This window comes from Dryobates pubescens, chromosome 26, assembly GCF_014839835.1.
Source record: "Dryobates pubescens isolate bDryPub1 chromosome 26, bDryPub1.pri, whole genome shotgun sequence".
Classification (NCBI taxonomy): domain Eukaryota; kingdom Metazoa; phylum Chordata; class Aves; order Piciformes; family Picidae; genus Dryobates; species Dryobates pubescens.
Window position 1 is genome coordinate 9,348,203 of NC_071637.1, and position 22,442 is coordinate 9,370,644.

General features: G+C 40.9%; 1 protein-coding gene across 2 annotated transcripts in view; it reads left to right on the forward strand.

Moving 5' to 3' along the window:
• Positions 1-22,442, forward strand: part of DOK5 (docking protein 5) — a 47,646-nt gene that overhangs the window by 14,981 nt on the left and 10,223 nt on the right. Inside the window, exons 2-6 of one of the 2 annotated variants that reach the window (XM_009903189.2) lie at positions 6,568-6,675; positions 18,664-18,778; positions 18,880-18,999; positions 19,751-19,940; positions 21,276-21,411. In XM_009903189.2, the coding sequence (XP_009901491.1) occupies positions 6,568-6,675; positions 18,664-18,778; positions 18,880-18,999; positions 19,751-19,940; positions 21,276-21,411 (669 nt within the window). The remainder of the gene's footprint in view (positions 1-6,567; positions 6,676-18,663; positions 18,779-18,879; positions 19,000-19,750; positions 19,941-21,275; positions 21,412-22,442) is intronic. The other variant, XM_054173564.1, reaches the window with a different exon arrangement.

Here is a 22,442-nt window from a genome sequence, read left to right on the forward strand (position 1 = left end):
TGCTTATAACTATATGATTCTTTCTAGCAATCCACCTACTTGTAGTTGTTTTATATATATATATAAAATTTCTTTTTTTCAGAAGGAAGTCTCAAAGGTCTCTTTCAACCTGGTTAATTCTATCCTATTCTATTTTCTGATAGCTGAACACAGTTGCCAGTATGGGGTTGACATGGGCAAGGGACAAAGCCAGGCTGCAAAAAGTATAGACAAGTCATAACCTTATTGAAGAAATACTCCCATTTTGTGAAATCATGGGAAGGTGGTGGAGTCTTCATTGCAGCTACACAGTCCTATTCAACATGATTCAGGAGTTGTCATACTTGCTGATACCTTCAGCTGTTTACTAGAAAGCAGTCCTCCCCTCCAGTTGTTCCACAAAGAAACAGCTATGTAATGGAGCTCTGTCTATAGCCTCAGACATGTCTGAGGAGGAGTATAATGAAATGAACGAGCTGCAGCCTGCCTGTGATAGCAACACTTAATTTTTCTAGATGCAAAGAGAATCTTTAGATCCAGTCTCTTCACCAGTTTCCTTCAGGCTAAGAAGTCTGTTCAGGGCTCTTTACCACCTTTTGACTCGTGACATAGTAAAGCATTTTTTAAAAGAAGAGTTAAGATGCAAACACTTAGTCAAGCTCCCTCATTTCCTGTGTGATCAACTCCCTGTTGGAAAGACCTTGAACCTGGAACTCCAGTCCACTGGTTCAGCAAAACACTCATGATTTTCCATATGTGATTGAGTTATAGCAGTGCATGAGCTATCTGCCAGCCTTTGATAAAGTGGCAGCTTTTTATTATCTTGTTTTTCCCCCCTACCAAAAAACCCCAAACAAACAAAAAAATGGAACATACTGTGAGAAATTTCTTGTGCTGTGCCTTTACTAGATTATCTGTTTCTAGGGGTTATTAGAGTCAGAACAGGCAGGTTCCTGGCAGTAGCCCAGACTTTCTGAAGTGCTTTCAGCTACTGCTTTTAAAGAAGCAAAGTTTGTGTTTATTTGACACCAAGTTCATTGTTCCTGTAAATGCAGCTCATTGGAATTCTTTGTTTTAGGGCAGAGAGCAGAAAAACACAACATAGGGAATAAAATAGAGCAGCTTTCCCTGAAGGTTTGCTTCTTCACAAAGAAGAAATTTGCCAGATGAGACTGTGCTACTGTCTCTCACCTCTGTGTCCCTCTTAAATAACAAACAAATAAGAGGTGAGATTGTTTGGTCCTGAAGTAAAACAGGCTTTTGCCGTAGTGTTGCAGCAGCCACATATTTTATTGTTTTAAAATAGCCAGTCTTAAACTCCCTGCCCAAGGTAAAAAAAAACCACAAAAACCCAAACAGTTTCCCCACTTCAGTTTCTAAATATTTGGCTATGTCCAGATGCTTTTTAGATCAGTTGATGAACAAAAGTATTCATAGAATCAATAAGGTTGGAAAAGACCTCAAAGATCATGAAGTCCAACCTGTCACCCAAGACCTCCTGACTACGTATTACTAGTATTGAGGGGTGTTGTAAAATTGCTTTGGACTGAAATGAAAATTTTAGTGTCTAAATTTGGACTATTTGTTTCTTGTGTGGAGTAGTTTGTGTTTCATGTATGGAGAATGACACTTTAGGCACTCAAAAATCTAGGGGTTTGTCCTCTTGCTTTTCTGATCAGCTGGGAGGCGATGAAGGTTGACAGATCTCACTCCCCACACTCATTTCCAGAATGGCCTGTTGGTTTGAGCCATCACAAAGAACAGCAAACCTCTGGTTTCAGTTTTCCTCTCTGCATGAGAATATTCTCAAGCCACATCTGAACCATGAAACCCAGGAAAGTGAAATGAAGTTTTTCCCCTTTACTCAATCAGATGCTGACCAGTTCCAGCTAAGGTCAACAGCTCCTTTGCTTCCCAATGTATTTGCAGCATCAGAAGGCACATGAGGATGGCTGAACAATCCTGCCTGGTTCCTAAGGCACAGCACTGAGAGTAGGAATCCAAATACTCAGATTGCATCATTCCTTTGAAGTCACTCCTTCTTTAAGTTGTGGTAATGATTTATATCAGCTGATCTTTAGAGCCAAATATAGAACTGTCTTGATGTGACCTTGGACATGCATCTTGGATCACCTATCTGGGTTTCAGATGATCATCTTCATAAACAGTCGCATCATTTCCCTTGAATTTTACACTGCTACCTGGTCAGTGGGCTGTTTGAAGCTGAAATTTTCAGGAGATCACACAGGAAGTAGATGCTAATTTTTTCTTACTGAAATTAAATTATGAGTTTGGCTTTCTCAGAAGATCTCACAGGGAGAGCTGTGTAAGTTTTAGGTGTTATGCAAATGAAGCTATTACTGTTCTCTCTCAGCACATCAGATCCTGATTTGCTGTTTGGATTATCTAATCACTGTCAGCCCAAGTGTTTGGAGGGGAAGTAATTACAGCAGTACTTTCAACTAATTCCTATTCATAGATAGTAGTGAAAATGTTGATCTGAGGGATAAGTGAGCTAAATATTCATGATGGAATAGGCACCTAAGAGGGTTTGGGCCTAATTCTTGTTGCTGCTGTCAAAACTGCTGTAACAATGTAAACACTTCACCTGCAGTCTTCAACTGGAAGAAACGCTAGATTGTGATGGCATCGAAGACCCAATTACTTGCTGTGTAATGTAGCTCATAACAAGGTCTCTGATTAGCTCTGTCTGGGCCACATCATCTCTTCTGTGCATTGACTGTGTTGAAGGGCTTTCAGCGTGTCTAGGCAGATGCTGCTGAATTGGTTATTCATAGCGTGGTTTGGGTTAGAAACAACCTTTAAAGATCATCTAGTTAAATCTGGTTTTATTTTATATATATATATATATATTTTGCTAGAAGATTAGGGTATCATGTACTTTTTGCTCAGTTAAGATGGTGTTGGATGTGTCTCATGGGAACATAGAAATGAAACTACATTAACAGTACCTATTCTTGATATCTCCATTATCTTGTTTTTGAAGCTGCTAATCAGGTCCTTTGGAACCCAAACCATTCTATGAATTAACTATTGAATCATTAACATTAATGGGATTCTGAACTGTATATTCAGGCAAAAATATTGTTCATTGCCTGTAAACAAAATACTTTTTGTTCTTCTTTAATCTACTTCTGTGGTAGAATGTTTCTACTTAGAGATTCCATAAGGAGAGAGCTGACTAGCTCATACAGAAGGGGGAGGAATTTCAGAGAAGGGACCCTTATGACTGGAGAGTTTGCTCAAGTTAGCTTCATGAATACCATTTGTTCTTTTTAACTGTAGTTACTTGAGTCATGAGGATTTTGTCCTGGGGCACTGGCATAATGTACTCTAACCCTGGCACTCTTTTGTTAAAGAAATACTGTAATATGTGAGTGGAACCATAACTCAGAAGACCAGTGTTTATATTGTAGGCTGGCCTGGCTGTTGCATGCTTGGTGGTACATACATGGAACAGTTTTTTGGTTCACTTGTTTGTCTTGTTTTATTTTTTTATTTTAATTTTTTTTCCCCCACAGCTGTGCTCTGATTCTGATCTTACTCCAAGAGTTAGTCTTGGATTAGTCATTGTTGAACTACAGTGATAAATTCCAGTAGCATCAACTTAAAGCCATCCACCATGCTTGAGTGGAGTTGCTAATAGTACATACGCTCCTGGTGGCATTTGGAAGAGCAATAACCATTCTGGATCTGTGCCCCACTGGAGACAGAACAAAACTTTATTTCCTCATTTGTATTAAAATGTTATTCTCCTGTTCTGCCCTGAATTCTATGTGCTGCTGAGCTCACTGTTGTAGCTACAGCTTTGAGATGCTTTCTGACCCAGACAGTTGCTTCTGAGTGCAGATGGTCTGAGTAGAACATCATCACATTGTGGTTGTCCTCGTGTGTGTTGTGCGATGGCAAGTGCATTGCTAAAGGATTGTGTTCTCCTGTATGGGCTTCTAATTGCTAAGTTAAAACTATAGGCTTTTGAAAAGCTAAATGACAATATTCAAACTCATGGCAACCTCTTTTGGTTGCCATTTTGGAGAATTTTTCTTGTCAGGTGCAATGAGGTTATCTGGGCCTGGCAAATGAGATTCTCACAAGTGAAGTGTAGAGTGTCCTTCCCAGTATGAGTGCATCTCTGACTGCATTTTGGTGGTAAGCCCTTATTTTGGTCAGTGCTTAGTAATTCTTAAACAGTTCCATTCAAATGGAACAGGTTGAGTGGCCAATAAGCTGTAAAATTGCAAGAGAATCTTGATGGGTTCAGCTGGTGCTTGGCATCAGAGCAACCTGTTCATATGCTAAATGGTTCTGCAGCCAAGTCGGCCAGGAATATGAGTGTCCACATGTGAGGCAGAATATAAAGCTGAAGGGGATTAATATAGTTCCCTAAACATCTTTATAGAAGCAGCTAAAAGCTGGTAAAAGCAGCACAGCTAGTCAACTAACAGTCATTTTGGGGCACAGAAATGAAATTATAGCTAATGTTCATGGAAATAATTGTTTTGTGCTGGATCCATTGTTTAGAAACCCATCAAGGATTCAAAGGATGGAGTTCCTTTGCTGGTTACCTGTTGATGTTGGGATAGCTGAAGGCAGTGAGATGTTTTCTCACAGAATCAATAAGGTTGGAAGAGACCTCAAAGATCATCAAATCCAACCTGTCCCCACAGACCTCATGACTAAACCATGGCACCAAGTGCTACATCCAATCCCCTCTTGAACACCTCCAGGGATGGTGACTCCACCACCTCCCTGGGCAGCCCATTCCAATGGCTAACAACTCTCTCAGTGAAGAATTTTCTCCTCACCTTGAGCCTAAACTTCCCCTGGTGCAGCTTGAGACTGTGTCCTCTTGTTCTGGTGCTGGTTGCCTGGGAGAAGAGACCAACCCCCTCCTGGCTACAACCACCCTTCAGGTAGTTGTAGACAGCAAGAAGGTCTCCCCTGAGCCTTCTCTTCTCCAGGCTAAACAATCCCAGCTCCCTCAGCCTCTCTCATAGGGCTTGTGTGTTTTGATGGGTCTTGTCAGTGATCACTCCAGTGAATTTGTGCTGCACTAGAGCTCTGCTGAAGCTGTGAACTATTTGATAATTGCTGATCAGATTTTACTTTTTTGTTGTTGGTGCTTCTTTGAAATGACACTAATTTTAGTGGCAGTTTTGATATATTTCTAACTTACCAGGTGTTACTTTGAAATTACTGATTAAATGTAGGCTGTGAACAGTTGGCAAGGCTTATATTTTTTTCCCTTCTATACAGCCAGTATGTTATCTAACCTGAGAACTATGGTTTTAAATGTAAGAGGATGATAGAAATTGCACCAAAGTTGAGGAATAGGTGGGAACGTTGCAAGAAATGGAGGCAGAAGTTTTGAGAGGTAAAGAGGCTTAATGCTGCAGATGGAAAGGTGCTTTTTCAGCCACTCTACACACTCTGCTCTGTGTGACTTGAATTTAAATTCAACTGGACCTTGAAAGCAAAATGCCAGTTGCCAGAATGGTCCTGAGTTCTACAGTTAAATGATGTGTCTTTTCCATTACCCAGTAATTCACTTCCTTCTCCCTTATGTATCTTCATTTACCCTTATACAGAGAATATACAGTTGAGACTTTTATCTCTTACTTGTGTGGTAGAAGTTCCATTCCTATCTGTTTGCTCAAGATTTATTCATGTCTGTGTTAAGCATGCAAGACTGCAACCAGTAACTAATCTACATGGGAAAATGTGCCACTTAATCTTAAAAAAGCTGCTTTCTAGAAAGCCCTACATTTGCAAGCACAGCTACAGCTCTTTCTTCCCAGCACCTTTCAGTCAAGCATACACTGTCTTCAGAAGAATTTGATTGTATCAGAATTCTCCTGGTTTCAACTGGGACAGAGTTAATTTTCTTCCTTGTATCTGGTACAGTGCTGTACTTTGAGTTTGTGAGAATGTTGTTGGTTGTTGCTAAGCAGTGCTTATCCTGAGTCAAGCGCTTTCTAACCTTCCAGATTTTGCTGGAGTGCAGAAGCACAAGAAGCTGAGAGGGAGCACATCTAGTTCAGCTGACATGAACTAGCCAAAGGGATATTCCATGGCATAGAGTGTCATGCTCAGTATGTGAAATGTGGGGAGTTGGCCAGGAGGTGCTGATTACTGCTTGGGGACTGGCTGGGGATCAGTCAGTGGGTGGTAGCAATGGTGTTTTTTTCTCTGCTTATATTTCTCTTAGTTATCTTCCTTTTCATTACAGTAATAACAATTTTATTTCAATTAGTAAACTGCTATTATCTCAACCCACAGGTTTTCTTTTTCTTGTTTCTCCTTTCCCTGTCTCACCAGGATGGAGAGGCAGGACTGAGCAAGTGGCTGTGTGGTGCGTAGTTGCCAGCTGGGATTAAAGCATGACAGTAATTCAGAAGAAATAGCACATAACTATCCATTAACTTGAGTTTTGTTTTTCATCTAAGCTACCAAGTGCCATTAATTGTAGCTCCAGAGCAAAAGCTGATTTATGAGTTTAACTTCTATGCAAATATTAGTGATGTTCAAGTAATTGGAGTTGCCAAGTTTATTCTCTTGTGTTCCTAGATTTACCAGAGATGCTGGTTAGTATTCAAAAAAGCTTCAAGCAAAGGGCCAAAGAGGCTGGAGAAATTCTCAGATGAACGAGCTGCTTACTTTAGATGCTATCACAAGGTAAGGCTTGGTAATATGGTTGTTTCTCAAACTTGTTTCTACATGTGTTCAAGAATACAGTCAGAGGTTGTCATGTATTAATTGGCCTGAAAACTGGAACTTTTTAAACTATCAAGGTCCTAAAGCCACTGGTGTCTTCCTTCATTGGGTAGAGGCAGAGTAAGTGTTCTGTCTTCTGCTTTTGTAGCAAGCATCTTGCTAAGCTAATGGGAAATGACTTATTTTTAGAGGTGATGTCCTTTCTTCTCCTCAGTCCTTTAAAATCAGAGCTGAAATACTTTGCAATAACTGCTGCTCTTCCTAATTGCAGCAGCAAAAAGCCAAGGTAATGTGTGAATTTAAAAAAAAAACAACAAAAAAAAGTCCCCATTTCACTAGGATTTTGCATCTGTGGAAACAGACAGCTACAGATATGAAGGGCAACACACATATTTTTTGTACAATGGTGATGTGAAAACTGCGAAGTTCACTGGTATTTAAAGAATGAAGTGTTTCCCCCCTGCCCCTAATTGCTTCTCTGGAGCTATGTGCACATTTTGTATTCAGCAGAGAATTTACATATGTAATTCTCCTGGGCATGGAGATGAAAATAAGAAACCCTTTAATTTATAATCATTGTTGGCACAAAGCTTAATCCATTAGAAGATTAGGAATTATGTGCATAAATTCCTGGGAGTCGGTGAGCACAGCTGAGCTTGAGGCTGATCTGCACTTACTCACTTTGACAGACATTTAGGACAAAATCTCAAGGGAATGCTGAAACTGAATTCCAACTTGTCTGTCTATATGCCACATGGTTGGTAATTCATTGGCCTTAAAACCTGTGGCTATTTGTAGTAAGTCATGCCCAGAAATAGTTCATTCCAATTTTTATTTAGCAACTTTCAAAAGCAATGAGAGGGGCATTTGTTGTTATATTTTTTTCCATTTGATGTGTATGAGCATTGCACTGTGTATCAGGGTTTCCAGCTTTGCATGAAGTGTTGTGTTTTATATTAGTATGGCTCTGTCAATTATTGATGCAAATCTGTATTCAGATTCAGTTGTATTAATGCAATATATCAGCAGCACGCACTGACGTGGAGTTCAGATGAGGTACTGGATGTGCAATCCATGAGGAATGTAAATAAGCTGGATTTTTTTCCCCTTTTCTTTCAGGAAGATCTGTAGGTTATCACTTACTTCTCATATGTGTAACTGTCTCGGTCCAGAGAGGGAAAGAGACTCAGTTCTTTTGAATATTCCCATGTCATGAAATTAGAGGCATAAATGAGGCTAAAATATCAACAGCTAGACTATTTATTACACAAATAAAGTGGATGGATCAGAAGGGGAGAGAGAGAAAATAGTGAGAGAGAGAATAGGGAGAGAGAAGAGGAAAGGAATTATATTACCACACCCCTCACCCCCCAACACAATTTGAGTCTGTGGAGGAAAGGTGCTGCAGCTTTGGCTATGGAGATGTTGTCCTTGTTGACTGTGGTGTTCTCTGAGCAGCCTCTTCAGCTCCATGAGCTGCAGCAGGCAGAACTTCGGACACAGAGAGAGGGTTCCTCCAGGCTGCATGGTGATGTCTCTGTCCTGGTATTCTCTCCATTTTTCTTCAGAGCAGCATTGCCCCAGTCTTTTCCTTGTCTCATGTTTTCCTTCTCAGCCCCATTGTCCAGGTGTTTTCCTTCTGTGTTTTCCTTCTACTGAGCCAGTAGTTGCTCAGATCTTTTATACAATTTTTGGGTATGTATAGAATCATAGAATCAATAAGGTTGGAAAAGACCTCAAAGACCATCAAGTCCAACCTGTCACCCAAGACCTCATGACTACTAGACCATGGGACTAAGTGCCACGTCCAATCCCCTCTTGAACACCTCCAGGGACGGTGACTCCACCACCTCCCTGGGCAGCACATTCCAATGCCTAACAACTCTCTCTGTGAAGAGCTTTCTCCTCGAGTCTAAACTTCCTCTGGCACAGCTTGAGACTGTGTCCTCTTGTTCTGGTGCTGGTTGCCTGGGAGAAGTGATCAATCCCCTCCTGGCTACAACCACCCTTCAGGCAGTTGTAGACAGCAACCTGTATTGTATATTCCAGAGAGTATAGATAGTAGTGGTCTCTGCCCATTTCCAGGACAGCTGCAGTCTGGTGAGAAATCGTTATCTATGCACCTTCCCAAGAGTCGTTCCAGGGACTGCCCAATACACATCAGTTATTGTCTGGGCAAGCAGCAAAGGTGATTTCATCTTTGTTGAGTCACATCAGGAGAGACAAGATTTAGTCTCTCACAGTAACCTAACAGCGGCTTCCTACACTGCACCTGCAGGCTGAAGCACTATAGAAAGTCCTACTAGTTCTGAGGGATTTTCAGCTTTAAGTCAAACTTAGTCTGTAGTTACTTCTTCTATGAATTTAATATCTTGTTCCTCTGGTAGATTATTTGCCAGGAATAAACAATGGTCAAACTCCACAGCCACTTTGAAGGAGCATATCAAACTTGAATGCACTCCTGAAAGCACTGGTTCCATCTGGAGTGAACTGATAGATTAGATCCTAAGTCTCCTTTTCAGGATCTGGAGGATGGTGTCTTGAGGTCTGAATCATGCTGAATATACCTGGGATGATCAGTCTGAGCTTCTATGGGTTGTGGGGTTGGGTTTTTTTGGTGTCTTGGACCTGCTGAGTCAGACTGCCAACTTCAGTGCTCTGAGCTCTTTCCCTAAGTATATGTCACCTCCAAGTCTCAGGTATGTACACTCAAATGATGGGCTGCAGTGCTAATATTTCTACCAGGTAACTTGTAGTTATTCTGTATAAAGAGATCTCTTGTCATAGTATTGCACCAGCCCTGGATGCTATGGGTGAGTTTTCTGTGGTGGGTTGCAGACAGGCTTGGATGACTTGGTAGCAGTTTTGCTGTCATTAGTGGGATCCACTCTAGAAACATGGCCATCAGCATTTGTTCTCCATGTTTTCTGCACACTTATCCTTTTTTTCCTGCCATTCTAGAAATGCAGCAGGGCTAACCAAGCAGAGCAGTTTAAATGTAATTGCTCAGGACAGTGGGTTGTCACTTATGCAGTGTTGTTTTCTTGGCAGTGGGGCTCTGCCATTTCCCCATTTATTTTTTTTCCAGTGTGATGATAAAGGAGGCAATTTGCTAATTCTAGAGTCGTCAGCTATACAAGCTGATGGGTCCTGTTTATTTTTAACAAACCTCACTGAAAGGAAGCCAGTGAATATTAAATGGCACTTTCTGGCTAAAATGTGTTAACTCACAAAGGGGACAGGTGGATGAAAATGAGTTTATTTTAAAAGGTTTTGTAAATGTGTGAAATTCTAAGGGAGAATGGTGCAGTTGCTAACAGTACTAAATATGAGGTGTTGAAAAAGGAGAATGTCACTGCTGCTCTATACCCCTCCATAGCTGAACTGGCTCTTATAAAAAACCCCGGTTAATTATTAATAAAGGTCCCCCAACAAACAATGTAATAATATGGCAGTCATCAACTAATAGTTCTTGTTACTTGGATTTGACATATGATGTTGATGGGATCATGGTACTCAAGACAACATCCAGAGGTCTAGGATAGTCATTGCTCTTGTCTTGAGACACGTTGTCAGCAAGAGCAGCTGTTGTAGTTGGTGGTGGGAAGAGGCTTTTCTACAATTATTCTAATTCTGTCACTCCTGGACAAAGGGCTGCTTCTTGCTGTCTGACAATGAAGTTAATCCTACAAGTGAGAAGCCTAGCCTGTCCTGTTAACGTGTCAAGTGTCACTGTCTCATAAGCTTGTGCTAATGAATCTAAGGTGAATGCATTTCAGTCTGATAGATGGTACTGTAGGAGGAAACCTCACTTAGAGATTACCAGTGTTTCAGAAATGTGGTCATTAACTTCTTACCTGGGTTCTGAAGTGATTCTCAAATGCTATTGAAAGTAGCATCTAAATGAGAACACTGAGGAGCCCCTCTCACCCCATCAATCTCTGGAAAGGGTTTCATCCATCATAAAACTGTAAAGAGCAGAAAAAAGACAAATGATGAATGGAGCTAATTTTTCAATAGCACATGCCTCCTTCACCGAAGTGTTAAATTGTTTCAACTTTTTGCCTTTTTTTCCCCTCTCTCTTTTTTTTTTTTTTCCCCTGTGATGATTTAAAGTGCAAATGTTACTTCAATTTATTAGTGGAAAGAGTCTGTCCCAGAGCACTGGTTCTTTTGACACAATGGTGATACCAGTCGCTGGAGCTGAGTTTCTGTGGTCTGAGGCCTTACAACATCTCCTTGGCATCTTTTATCCATTCACATTCTCTCCTTGATCCATCTGAAGTCTGGGACACAAGTGGTTACCAAGCAGGAACCATCCACTTGGGGTCACAAGCAGTGCTTGGGAGGTGTCTTGGTGTTTCTATCGTTGTTTGGGAGTCCAATTTGCTCATGCTTGACCGTGTGGTGTATATGTCCTCTTCTGCAGCCCTGCACCAGAGGCTGAATTTTTAGATGCTTGCCACTCAGTTTGAAACAAACGTTTTATTTTGTTTTTGTTATTTTTTTTTCTTATAATGCTGACCTTTAAATGCTTTCTAATCTTTCTCTGGGGTTTTTTGCCCTTCTTTTTTTTTTTTTTAATATGGAAAGGTTAAAGTGTCTGAAAATACAGGTCATCTGAGAACAGTCATCTGTACCTCATGAAGTGAACTGGAAATTTGTATACACAAAGGAAATCGCCCACTTAATTCTTTAGGTCTCACAAGGGAGAGAAAATAATTAGGATCCAGGCTACAAAATCTATGCAGAGAGCTGCCTTTCAGGTAGCTGTCTAGATTTCATTTGTTACATGTAAATAATCAACCACAAATTACCATATGCTGTAACAAAATAATATTGGAGGAAGGAAAAAAAAAATGCTCTTATTTCTCCAAGTGACTTTTGAGCTTGCAATGTACCAGAAGAATCCTTAATATTCTGATACAAAACCAACTAACTGCATAGTGCTGACAGGAATATACCAGTTCCTCAAGGGAATCTAAGTTTTAATCCAATTGTATTAGTCTTGCCTTGAAACAGCAGAAGTAATTTAAACAGTCTTTCTGTCTAGTTATGGAATAATCCATTTGGAAAATTGAATTGTGTAACTTGTAATTGTTTTCCCAGGCTTGCTAATGCAAGACCGTATCACTAGCAAATGAAACGTTTAAGGTAGGACCACTCTGCTAATAAGTGGCTGTTAAACATTTATTTTAATGAATATTATCACTTACTATGAATGAAATGGGCTAGTTTGAGGCTTTAAAAGAACTAAAGTAACTTGTCAGGATATTGTGGTTTTTTCACTCTAATGCAGTGAGGTGCACTGCAAGTTTGTAGGACATGCACATGCCTTTGCATATGGAAGGATTCATCTTGTGCATGGGTTCCCTGCTCCCAGGAGTGAAAAACCAGCCTCTGAGACTGATGATGAAAATTGAATCACAGCCAGGAACTACCAAGATTTCTTTGACTAAGCTAATGTTGGACTGCAGCAGGATTGTGGTTCGTGTATGTGATTCTGCATGTAAGGAAGTGCAAACTGCAGCTGATGATTCTTCCCAGGAAGAGAGGTATAGGCACGGCTGAAGACTTAATTTTTTATATATTTATATTAAAAACATATTTTTAAAACTATATGGGATGTGTGTTATGTATTCTTAGTAAGTCAGATATGTACAGGCAAATCTTATAAGCAGGACTGGGCTGGAATTGCAGGAGCACTTCCCATTCACTTTCCACTCATCATGGGGAGGAATTTTCAGGAATCCAAGTTAGAGCTGTGAAGTCCTTAATTAAGATTAAAACACAAGATAGTTGAGGACCATTGAATGTGGCAGCTGAGTAGGCAATAAATACAATCCCTTGTGATTGTTCTGCAAGGTGACCCATATTTGTGAATTATGGACCAATTCAAACAACAGTTTGAATGCTAGAGGTAAATTTTAGCCAAGTATTTGTGGTATTTTTGAGGGGAATGGGAGACATGGCATTTTATTTGCCTGAGTGTAGCTGGTCAGGGTGAAGATCTGGTTGTACTGTCTGCTGGGAATTGAACGATTAATCCTTCTTCCTGGCTCATAACTCTCTATTGCCACACAGCTCTGCAAGTATTTTAGTTTTTAATCTAGCAAAATGTATTACAATTACATTTTGGATTGCCATCTTAGCATAAAGGAGGCTTGAAAGTAAATGGCAGGGGAGACGTATGCAGAAGGAGGTCTTTAACCCCCTAACAAAATATCTATCTTGTGGTTTCTCTGTTAGTCCTGTCTTGGGTCTGATATTTGTGGTTTACTCACCTTATTAGAATGAAGTTTATAAATGTACATTACTTACCAATCACAGATAAATAAAGCATGCATGACTTGAACTAACCATGGAAACAGTTTTGCAGGAGCCTGACAGAAGGACAGCTAGTTAAAAAATCCCAAAAAAGAGAAAACTTCAGCCTCAAATATTTGCAGATGTTTGATATCTGCTTCTGACTCCTTTCCAAAAACGTGGTAGAGGGGGATGTTAGCAGCTTGCCACTTCTGCAATGTGAATTCAGTTCATATGTGCCAGACAATCTGAACCATCTGTTGCACAAGGGTGAACAACAGGAAGGCTATTTAGGCACCTGGGATAATGATGGCATTTTGAAGCTCCTTGCTGGGTGACACAGCAGGTCAAACATCAAGTGATCTTTAGACAACTTCTCCCTTGGGAGTGCAGGTGCACAGTTGAGCCTTGGCAGCAAGATAGCTTCTTGGCTAAAGCTGGGCCTTGCCAAAAGGGGCTATTATCATAGTGGAGTACCTCTGAAAGGTGAAGGCAAATTCAGCAGTTCAGCCCAGAAGAAGAGAGGACAGCTGCTTACTGAGTATATTTTTGCCAGCTATAAAAATCAGATGCCATAGGGGTGTGTCCAGAGCAGAAGGCATATGTGAGCTGGAGGACTGAGTTCAAGTGACTCTCCTGCATGCTATCACCTGTGCCACTGACTTCAGAAAGTGTCCCAGAGTGCCAGGTTTTGTCCATCTGTTGATCTCCCTGTGTCTGCTAGCTCTGGTACTGAAGAACAATTTGGTCTGAACCATCTGGGAAGAGACTGGAGTGTGTGCATAGTACTGTAGACATTTGGGCCAGAACTGGGGGCTACCTACTAGCTGTTAGATTTCCAAGGGAGATGGTTTGGTGTCAGTTTGTGCAGCTCAACCAAATGCCATCAGGAAGTCTTCAGATGCATGTGAAGACTTTCAGACTGTGCTCTGTGAAATGTGATTATACAAGAGCTCTCAAGCAGTCAGTGCAGCACAAAATAACCCTGGAGCTGCCAAATGTTGTAGCTATATTTCTCCAAATATAAATACCCATTTTCCTCAGTTCAGAGCTGAAATATGAGTTACAAAGGATTTGATGATCAGTGAAATTAATGACACAATACTACTGATTTCAGTATTTCTTCAAGATAGCACCCAAGTGGAGTAAAAATGCCTGCCATTGACCAGGCTGTAAGCCAGGGCTCTTGGGGTGTGCTTTTGGTACATGGTTGCTGTCAGTTCACATTCACATAGGGCATGTGGTGTTTCCTAGAAGAACCTGTCTTACTGCACATTGTTGCAGTCTCTGTCCTGTCCATCCTCCCTTCTTCCAGTATACAGCACTTGGAGGTGGGATGAAGTGAGGAGGAAAAGACTTAGGACAGATTATCCTCATATAATTCAGTTGTTCCTGTCCATTCCAACCTTGGATCCCTTTTTCCTTCCTCCCTTCCCTGTACATCCACCCTGCAGAGACAGGGAGAAGCCCACTACTTTGAACTGTCCTTGTGCTAACAGCCAGGTTGGTGGCACACTTGTGTGATCTCTATCTTCATCCTCTGCTCTTATGTTGACTTAGGGAGAGTTTTCACATAGAAAGATGAATTAACTGCTGGTTGATAGCCCAGAACGGCAAAATAGACTGCTGTGAATACTGCAAAAGCAGTAGGATAAGAGGTAAGTAATGTCTTAGGTAATCTGCATTTTCTTCTTCTTAGCACAGTTTGTGTAGAGGGAGCACAGCAATAACAAGCAAATGTAGGAGAAGGCATATTCAAATGAAATATTTCTCTGTTCAGAAGGATGAACTTTGGGATTTCAAGCATGAGCTGATTCTTGTAAAATCTCTATTGGAATATATTATTCTGCATTTGAGATTGCAAAGAAGTACTTTACTGCAGTAACTAACTGGCTTTTGAGAGGAATTTATGATAAGAAGGAAAACAATATTGCTGTTCTCAGCTTCAAAACAATGATGCCGTTATATTTGTGCTTCCTGTGTAGTTTCTTCAAAAGGGGAATGCAGGAGTTGCAAGTTATGCTGTTACGAGGTGAAGTCACCCAGCCACCATACTTCTGGACACCTTGAGTTTTTCATAACTCCCTAATGCTCCAGCTGAAGTGACTATTGCAGTAGTGGCTGCCCTCATGTAGCAGGGGGATTGCTCTGCTGCACCACAGGATGGAGGGGGAGCTGCTGTTTAGCTTTGGTGAATCAGTTCTTGGCTGGGAGAAAGAAGTCTTGGTTGCAAGACATGTCCTTGGCTTCTGTCCTGCTCTCTGCTGGGTAGATCTTGTAGAATCACATCTTCTGACATGAAGCCCTAGAATGAAGGGAAACTGCAGGTATCTGAGATATTGACAGGAGCAAACCTCAGTCCTTGTGGCTGGGTTCAGAGAGAGGCAGTCCTAGAGCTGCAGTGTGGGTATGACACAAGCAATGGTGTGCAAGGCTGGGAGCCTTGGGGTGGACAGGGGTGAGCTGGAGGTTGGAGTGAGGAGAATGGAAAGTACAGGATGTCTCTGGTACCGAAATAGGAGGAAATGGGTGATGAATGCTCTGTGTCAGACACAGGGACTGCAGGATCACGTGTAAGACAATTGGACAGTAGCAGCCTGCGGTTCTCCTGAGAACAAAATATGATGACTTTGTAAGTAAAGTGTGACCTTAGGCATGCTGGGAGTGGTGAAGGTAGGATGTACAAGGTTGGAGTCAAAGAAAAAGAACAAAAAACAAACAAGTGGTTACAAATGTCTCTCCTTTAGTGCAGCAGGCAAAACAAATGTTTTAATCTTGTCCTCACCTTCCCAGCAGTGTTATGAATGTCTGCTCCCATCTGCCCTGGAAATGCATGAGTCAGTCTGAGCACAGGGTCATTTGTGATACTGTTTGGGAGGCTTGCTTAGTTTTCTTTTCCAGTTCTGTGCAGTTGCTGGGAGTATCCCCCATGGTGAAGTGTCTCTTACCCCTTTGGCTATGATATGGGATGCGCAGCCTATCAGCAGGGGCTGATGGGGAATATGGGCAGTAGCATACAGATTGGTACTTCTCAGCTTCCTGACTGCTGAATGTGCTTTTGGTTCTCGAGCCAGCACAGAGAGGCAGTTTACCATTTACTGAGTAGTATAAACCTTTCATGATCACACTGAGCCCTGCCACAGCATCTTCTATTCACCATGCTGGAGACAATTACTGGGATATCCAGCAGTAGAAGTGTGACATGCCTGATTTCAAGAAATTGCATTAGGACAAATCCTAGATAGCTAAATGATTCATTACCCAAATGTATGACTGCATTCTGCCTCTAACTTTTGTGCTCAGAGGTACAAAACTTCATTAGCACATTCACTTACAGGAAATGCAAATGTACTCAGTAGCAATGTCCTGAATGGAAAAGGATTTTTCCTTGGCATATGAGAAAAATAGATGAGCGTTGAACTTGGCAGCTGGCAATTTGTGCTTGACCTGTCATGTGCTGAGCAGGATGGAAAATAGGTTGTGACACATTTGTCATACTTAGCAATGAAGGGCAACGAGGCTGGTGGGAGGTTTTGAGCACAAGCCCTATGAGGAGAGGCTGAGGGAGCTGGGGTTGCTTAGCCTGAAGAAGAGGAGGCTCAGAGGAGACCTTATTGCTGTCTACAACTACCTGAAGGGAGGTTGTAGCCAGGTGGGGGTTGGTCTCTTCTCCCAGGCAACCAGCACCAGAACAAGAGGACAGTCTCAAACTGTGCCAGGGGAAGTTTAGGCCTGAGGTGAGGAGAAAATTCTTCCCAGAGAAAGTTGTTAGCTGTTGGAATGTGCTGCCCAGGGAGGTGGTGGAGTCACCATCCCTGGAGGTGTTCAAGAGGGGATTGGACATGGCACTTGAAGCCATGGTTTAGTAAGTCATGAGGTGTTGGGTGATAGGTTGGACTTGATGATCTCTGAGATCTTTTCCAACCTTATTGATTCTATGAGTTTGTTGCTGTCTTGTTAGTACTGGGGGATGTGCTTCCACCATAGGATTTCCTGGAAGGGTGAAAAATTCTCATGCAAAATTAAGCACAATTAGGCAGTCTCAGTTTTGACACATTTCAAATTCTTGAACCTGGAGGCTATGGAAACCTGAGTTCTAAATTTGGCAGCTGTGCAGCACACTTGGTAAGTTCCCCATGGAATGTTCCTTCCATTATTTTCTTCTGCTGCTGCACACAGAACGAGTTTCTGGACAGTGAATCTGTTTTTTTCTTTTTATTGAGGGGAGGCATTGCTCACCAACTGCTCTTTTCTCCTTCTGTTCACAGTAAGATTACATTTTCAGGGGTCTTGCTTGAAGATGTGATTTTGGCCGTCTGTTTTCCCCTGCTCAAGAGGGAACAGGCAATAAATTGACTCCAAGGAGGTGACTTAGGATTAAGGGTCAGAGAGGTGCAGTGGTTGTGCTGGTGAACCTAAGAAGCTGTAGAGGAAAGGTTTCTGTTGCTGAACCCTACAACACCTAACTCCTTTTACTTCCTGAAACTTATAGATAAGACAATTGCTGCATTTCTTTCTTTGGAGTTGACAGAGTTTGTTATGAGACTGCTCCACTAAACTCATGAGACCAAAGTAGAAAAGTTGTTAGGTTGTACAGCTTTGGGATCATTTCTGGTAAATTCCACCTTTTTTTCTCTCTTCAACCCCTACTGTGTCAAAGAATCAGTGATTATTTTTATTTCTGCTAATGAATATTTAAATTGAACTTCCTGATTTCCTGTCCAGGGGATAGCCTTTACATTAAGAGGAATTTAAATAATGAAGCATTCCTTCTGAAATTTAGTTATGGTTGTGAAGATGGTTGTAAAGATGAAAAGATGATGTTAGAAATATGAAGAAACTGTGGTATGTATTTACTGAAGCTATGTACTGAAGCTAGCAGATATGTTGGGGGTTTTTTTTGGTGTGAAAGCTGTCTTTTTCCAATTGGTAATTGGCAGCCAAGCAACAGAATTGTTTACAAGCCTGTGAATTTTTATAGCTAAAAAGCTTTGTAATAACTAAAACTGTGATTTTTATTTTTTAAGTGGATCATGCCAACAAATCTTCAACTTCCCATCAAGAAGTAGTTTAGAGAGCAGCTTTGCACCATTCTTAGTTTTGTCCTTCATTATGAAGGCTATACTGCAGCTGGACTTTATCCTGCCTATATGAAGGCTATACTGTAGCTGGACTTTATCCTGCCTATATGAAGGCTATACTGCAGCTGGACTTTATCCTGCCAAATGAGTGAATCCACCAGGTTTTGGTTTTTTTTTTTAATCTTCACCTCTCTCTGCTTCTGCCACATCAAGTGGTGGTTCGTCTCATGTCCTTTGTGTAGATATTTCTCAAGCTAGGGTGAGCTTTAATGCTACCTGCCTCTTGGCTAAAATCCTGTTCAGATGGTGTTGTGCTGAAGCTCCCATACAGACGAGAGAATGGGAGGATGTGGCTGCCTCATTCAGGGTCTTCAAGTCGGTTGTCAAAGGTGATTCATGTCAAGGCTGTGTTTCTTTAAGAGCAATCCTAGACAAGTTCATGCTCTCTCTTTTTCTCTGTCCTTTGTAACATGGTATAATTCTTTACTCTCCTTCTCCAGTCAATAATGCATATGTAGCTTTTCAAGCTCCTCAATAAAACTACACATGTGTGCTTTTTCAGGTCACAGAGCTCAATAATGTGAAGAATATATTACGAATGCCTAAAAGCACAAAGAAGCATGCTGTTGGGATTTATTTTAATGATGACACATCAAAAACCTTTGCTTGTGAGTCAGGTGGGTAAAACAGCCACAGATATTAGAAAACATAAAGTCATTAATTGTGAAATCATAAGGGTATTATACCTACACACAGATTTTTCTGGGCATTTATACAGAACTTGAGGCAGATGAATGGTGCAAGGTGCTGCAGATGGAGTGTCTTGGAACCCGAATTAATGACATTAGCCTTGGAGAGCCTGACTTGTTGGCATCTGGAGTAGAGAGGGAGCAGAGTGGTAGGTATATAAATATTGACTTTGTGAATTTATTGCATTGTTTTAAAAGCCTTGTGAATTGTTCATATGAATATCAGAAATAAGTTGGAGCAAAATTGCCTTTGCAAGCCCTCCTTCCTACTCTGTGGGATTGGTTTTAGTTTGGGTGGTTTTGGCTTTTGGGTTTTTTTGAATTGCTACTAGAGATAAGTAGTAAGGTAAAACTAGGATTATTTTGGCATAGCACTTTTCTTTTTCAGACAAATCAGTTGCTCTCAGAGATGGGGACTGTCTTTTGTTGTGTTTACTTGTATGATGTCTGTACAACTACTTCAATCTGTGATTGAGGCTCTTTGGCAGCATTGTAAAGCAAACAATAAATAATGGTAATTGCATGCAAAACCTGAGCCCGTGGCTACTTCACTTGCTTATGCAAATCAACTAATTACATGCACAAATGCAACTGCAATGTATTTATTTATTCATGCACACAATTTAATTAATTGTTTGCAAATATCAGGGTTTTGGTAGTGCAGTTCTCTTTGGTGTCTGAATGCATGCTCAAAAATGTTTGACACCCTTTAAGAGCAGCATTCTGACTACCCCAAACATGGAGTTTGAGTTACTTGAAGGAATTGAGTCTTTGTTTTTGAATTCATAGTTATAAGTGGAAATAAGATCTTGTATTAGAGATGGAAAATAGGAAATTCCTTTAATGACTTGCACATTTATTGGGCAGGGATTTTAGACTAACCTTTTGTTTTTCTCCCAGAGAGATTCAATGTGTATTTGATGCCATCCCCTAATTTAGATGTGCATGGGGAATGTACCTTGCAGATAACATTTGAGAATATCTGTCTTTGGGACATCCAGAATCCCAGAGTAAAACTTGTCTCTTGGCCATTAAGTGCCCTCCGACGCTACGGGCGGGACCCCTCTTGGTTCACGTTTGAAGCTGGGAGGTAAGTGTGTGTTCACTATACTGTGTTGCTTTCCGTGGCGCTGCTCTGAGCTAGTTTCAAAGGGTGTTGAAAGACACAAGAGCTTATCTTCAGACAGAAGATTAAAAAAGAAATGAAACAAATACTAAAAACACCACCACCAAACAATTCTCTTCCCCCCCACCAAAAAAAAAACTCAAACCAACCAAACCAAGAGAAAAAAAGAGAGAAAACCCCTCTAACCCCACATTGCAACCTGAATGGAAGCAATTGCCAAATAAAAGTGTTTGAGGTGAGACAGCTGAGGTCTCCCTGAGGATTGCAGGGTAGGGGCTGGTGGCACTGTATTTTGCTGCATAGAGTTGTTCTTAAATAAAGCTAGTTAAGAGCCCCAGAGCATTGGATGGAGAGGTCTGGGAAGAAAGGGTGAATGTTATTCCTAAATCTATATGATGTAGACTTTTGGTCCTGTAGTAGGAGAAGTGGAGCTTGAGGTTGAGAGCAATGAGTGCCAAGCTGTTTCCAAGAAGCACACTGAAGAAATGCAGAAGGGACTCCTGTTTTCCATTGATTGTATTCCTGGTTTTTATCTTTCTGATGAACAGATTTGTAAGAAATGTGAATGCAATCCTTTGTTTTAGACTGATTGCTCTGTATTGCTTCCTGCAGCTCAATCTTAATGAGCTGAAGTCTTTGCCTGCCTGAAGTTGGAGCAGTTGTTTATTGAACTAAACTATCAAATCCTTTCTAAGGGACATTATTTTAGATGAGCACATTAAAGAATTACAATAGTAAAAGAGAAACAGGTCATACAATTAACTTATCTGGAAAGGGAAGAGGCATTTAAATGTCCATCTTCCATATTACTGCAGGATTTAGGTCCCTTGGGGGAGGGAAAGGACACATTTTTATTTAGCTGATCATGCATTAGCCATGATAGGTCAATGCAATTGAAATGCTGAGCATACGTGTTTGTTGTTTCAAGTGGAAGACAAAACTGCAAACCTCGTTACAGGCAGTGTTTAAAGTCTGAAAAGGGAAGATGAATTAATCCTATCTGGCACAGATTCTAGATAGGGTCTAAATATTAAAAATCTGGGTTGTGTGCATGAAATCTCTGGAGCTTAAGCACTTATCAGCAGTACTTAGTTGAGTCCCTGTTTGGTGAAAGTAATACAAATACGTGATAAAATACACAAAGACTTTTAGCTATCTTTGTTCCATATTTAACAGCCTTTGTTTTCTTCCTACTTGTGCAATAGTGCTTCTAGAGCAGCATGGTGAAGTTTGGCATCTTCCTGGTGACCTGTAATCTTAAATCTCACACTTGCATCTCATCTGCTCTTTCTTTGGCAGGATGTGTGACACAGGAGAAGGACTATTCATCTTTCAGACCAGAGAAGGGGAAGCAATCTATCAGAAGGTTCATTCAGCTGCTTTGGCCATAGCAGAACAACACGAGCGCCTGCTGCAGAGTGTGAAAAACTCAATGGTAGGGTTGCTGGTTGTGCTGGGTGCTTCACACACAAAATCAACAAACAATGCTGCTTCAATGTGACTTTAAGTTTGGATTCACAGATAAGAAGCAGTCCAGTTATTGCTTTTATTAAATTCTGCTTGGTTAGAATGTTTAGGGGAGCATATATAAACTGAGCTTGCTTTTCAAGAATCAAAACAACAGGGAAACTTGTGGTCCTTGATTTTTGGTGTTTGCAAAGCTATCAATAAGTGTGAATTAATACAGAGATGAGAAGCCTCTGTCAGTGCGCATTCTCATTAGGTTCCTCTGATTAATCAGCATCATGAGTTTGTTTGGAAGCATTTCTCATCAACCTATTTGCAAAATGTTGTGGCTCATGCTCAATTTTCCATTTGCTAATTGATGTGTACACTCCGAGGATGATTTGGAAAGAGTCACATGGTTGAGATTAAACTATGGGGGAGGACTAGACATTTGTCTGATCACGCGGTGGATGTCTGTTTTCCACAAGTGCTCTGTGTACCTAAAACTTGGTTAGTGACACACAACTGGTAGGAAATACAGAAATGCAAGATTTAAAACTAACATAAACAGATTGAGGAAAAGGTAGAGATAATGCTTTTGGAGATGCTACACTAGGGAAGTCAGTTGCACCTAATGTGTTTCAGGATTGTATTAACTGTTAGTTTTGGGTTGGTGTTGTTTTTGCTCACGAACCTTGTAGAACAAAAGGGGATGTTCTGTTTATCCCTTATCACAATTGGTCTCTGTTCTCCAGGACTCCTAGGGTGAGAAAACCCAGTATCCTGAAGATAATGGGCTTTCTGAAATGTATAAAATGCTCAGAACTGACAACTGTGGAAGAACTTGGCTATAAACAACACTTCTATTCTAGACAGTAGTAATTGGTTTATGTAATCTGCAACAAGACTTAATGTCTTTCTCTTACTGTAAACATAAGCACTGTTGTTATCCATATCCATGTCTAATCCTTTCAGTAATTATTAATATTGTGGATTCAGGGGTAAGCTGTAGTGACAAAT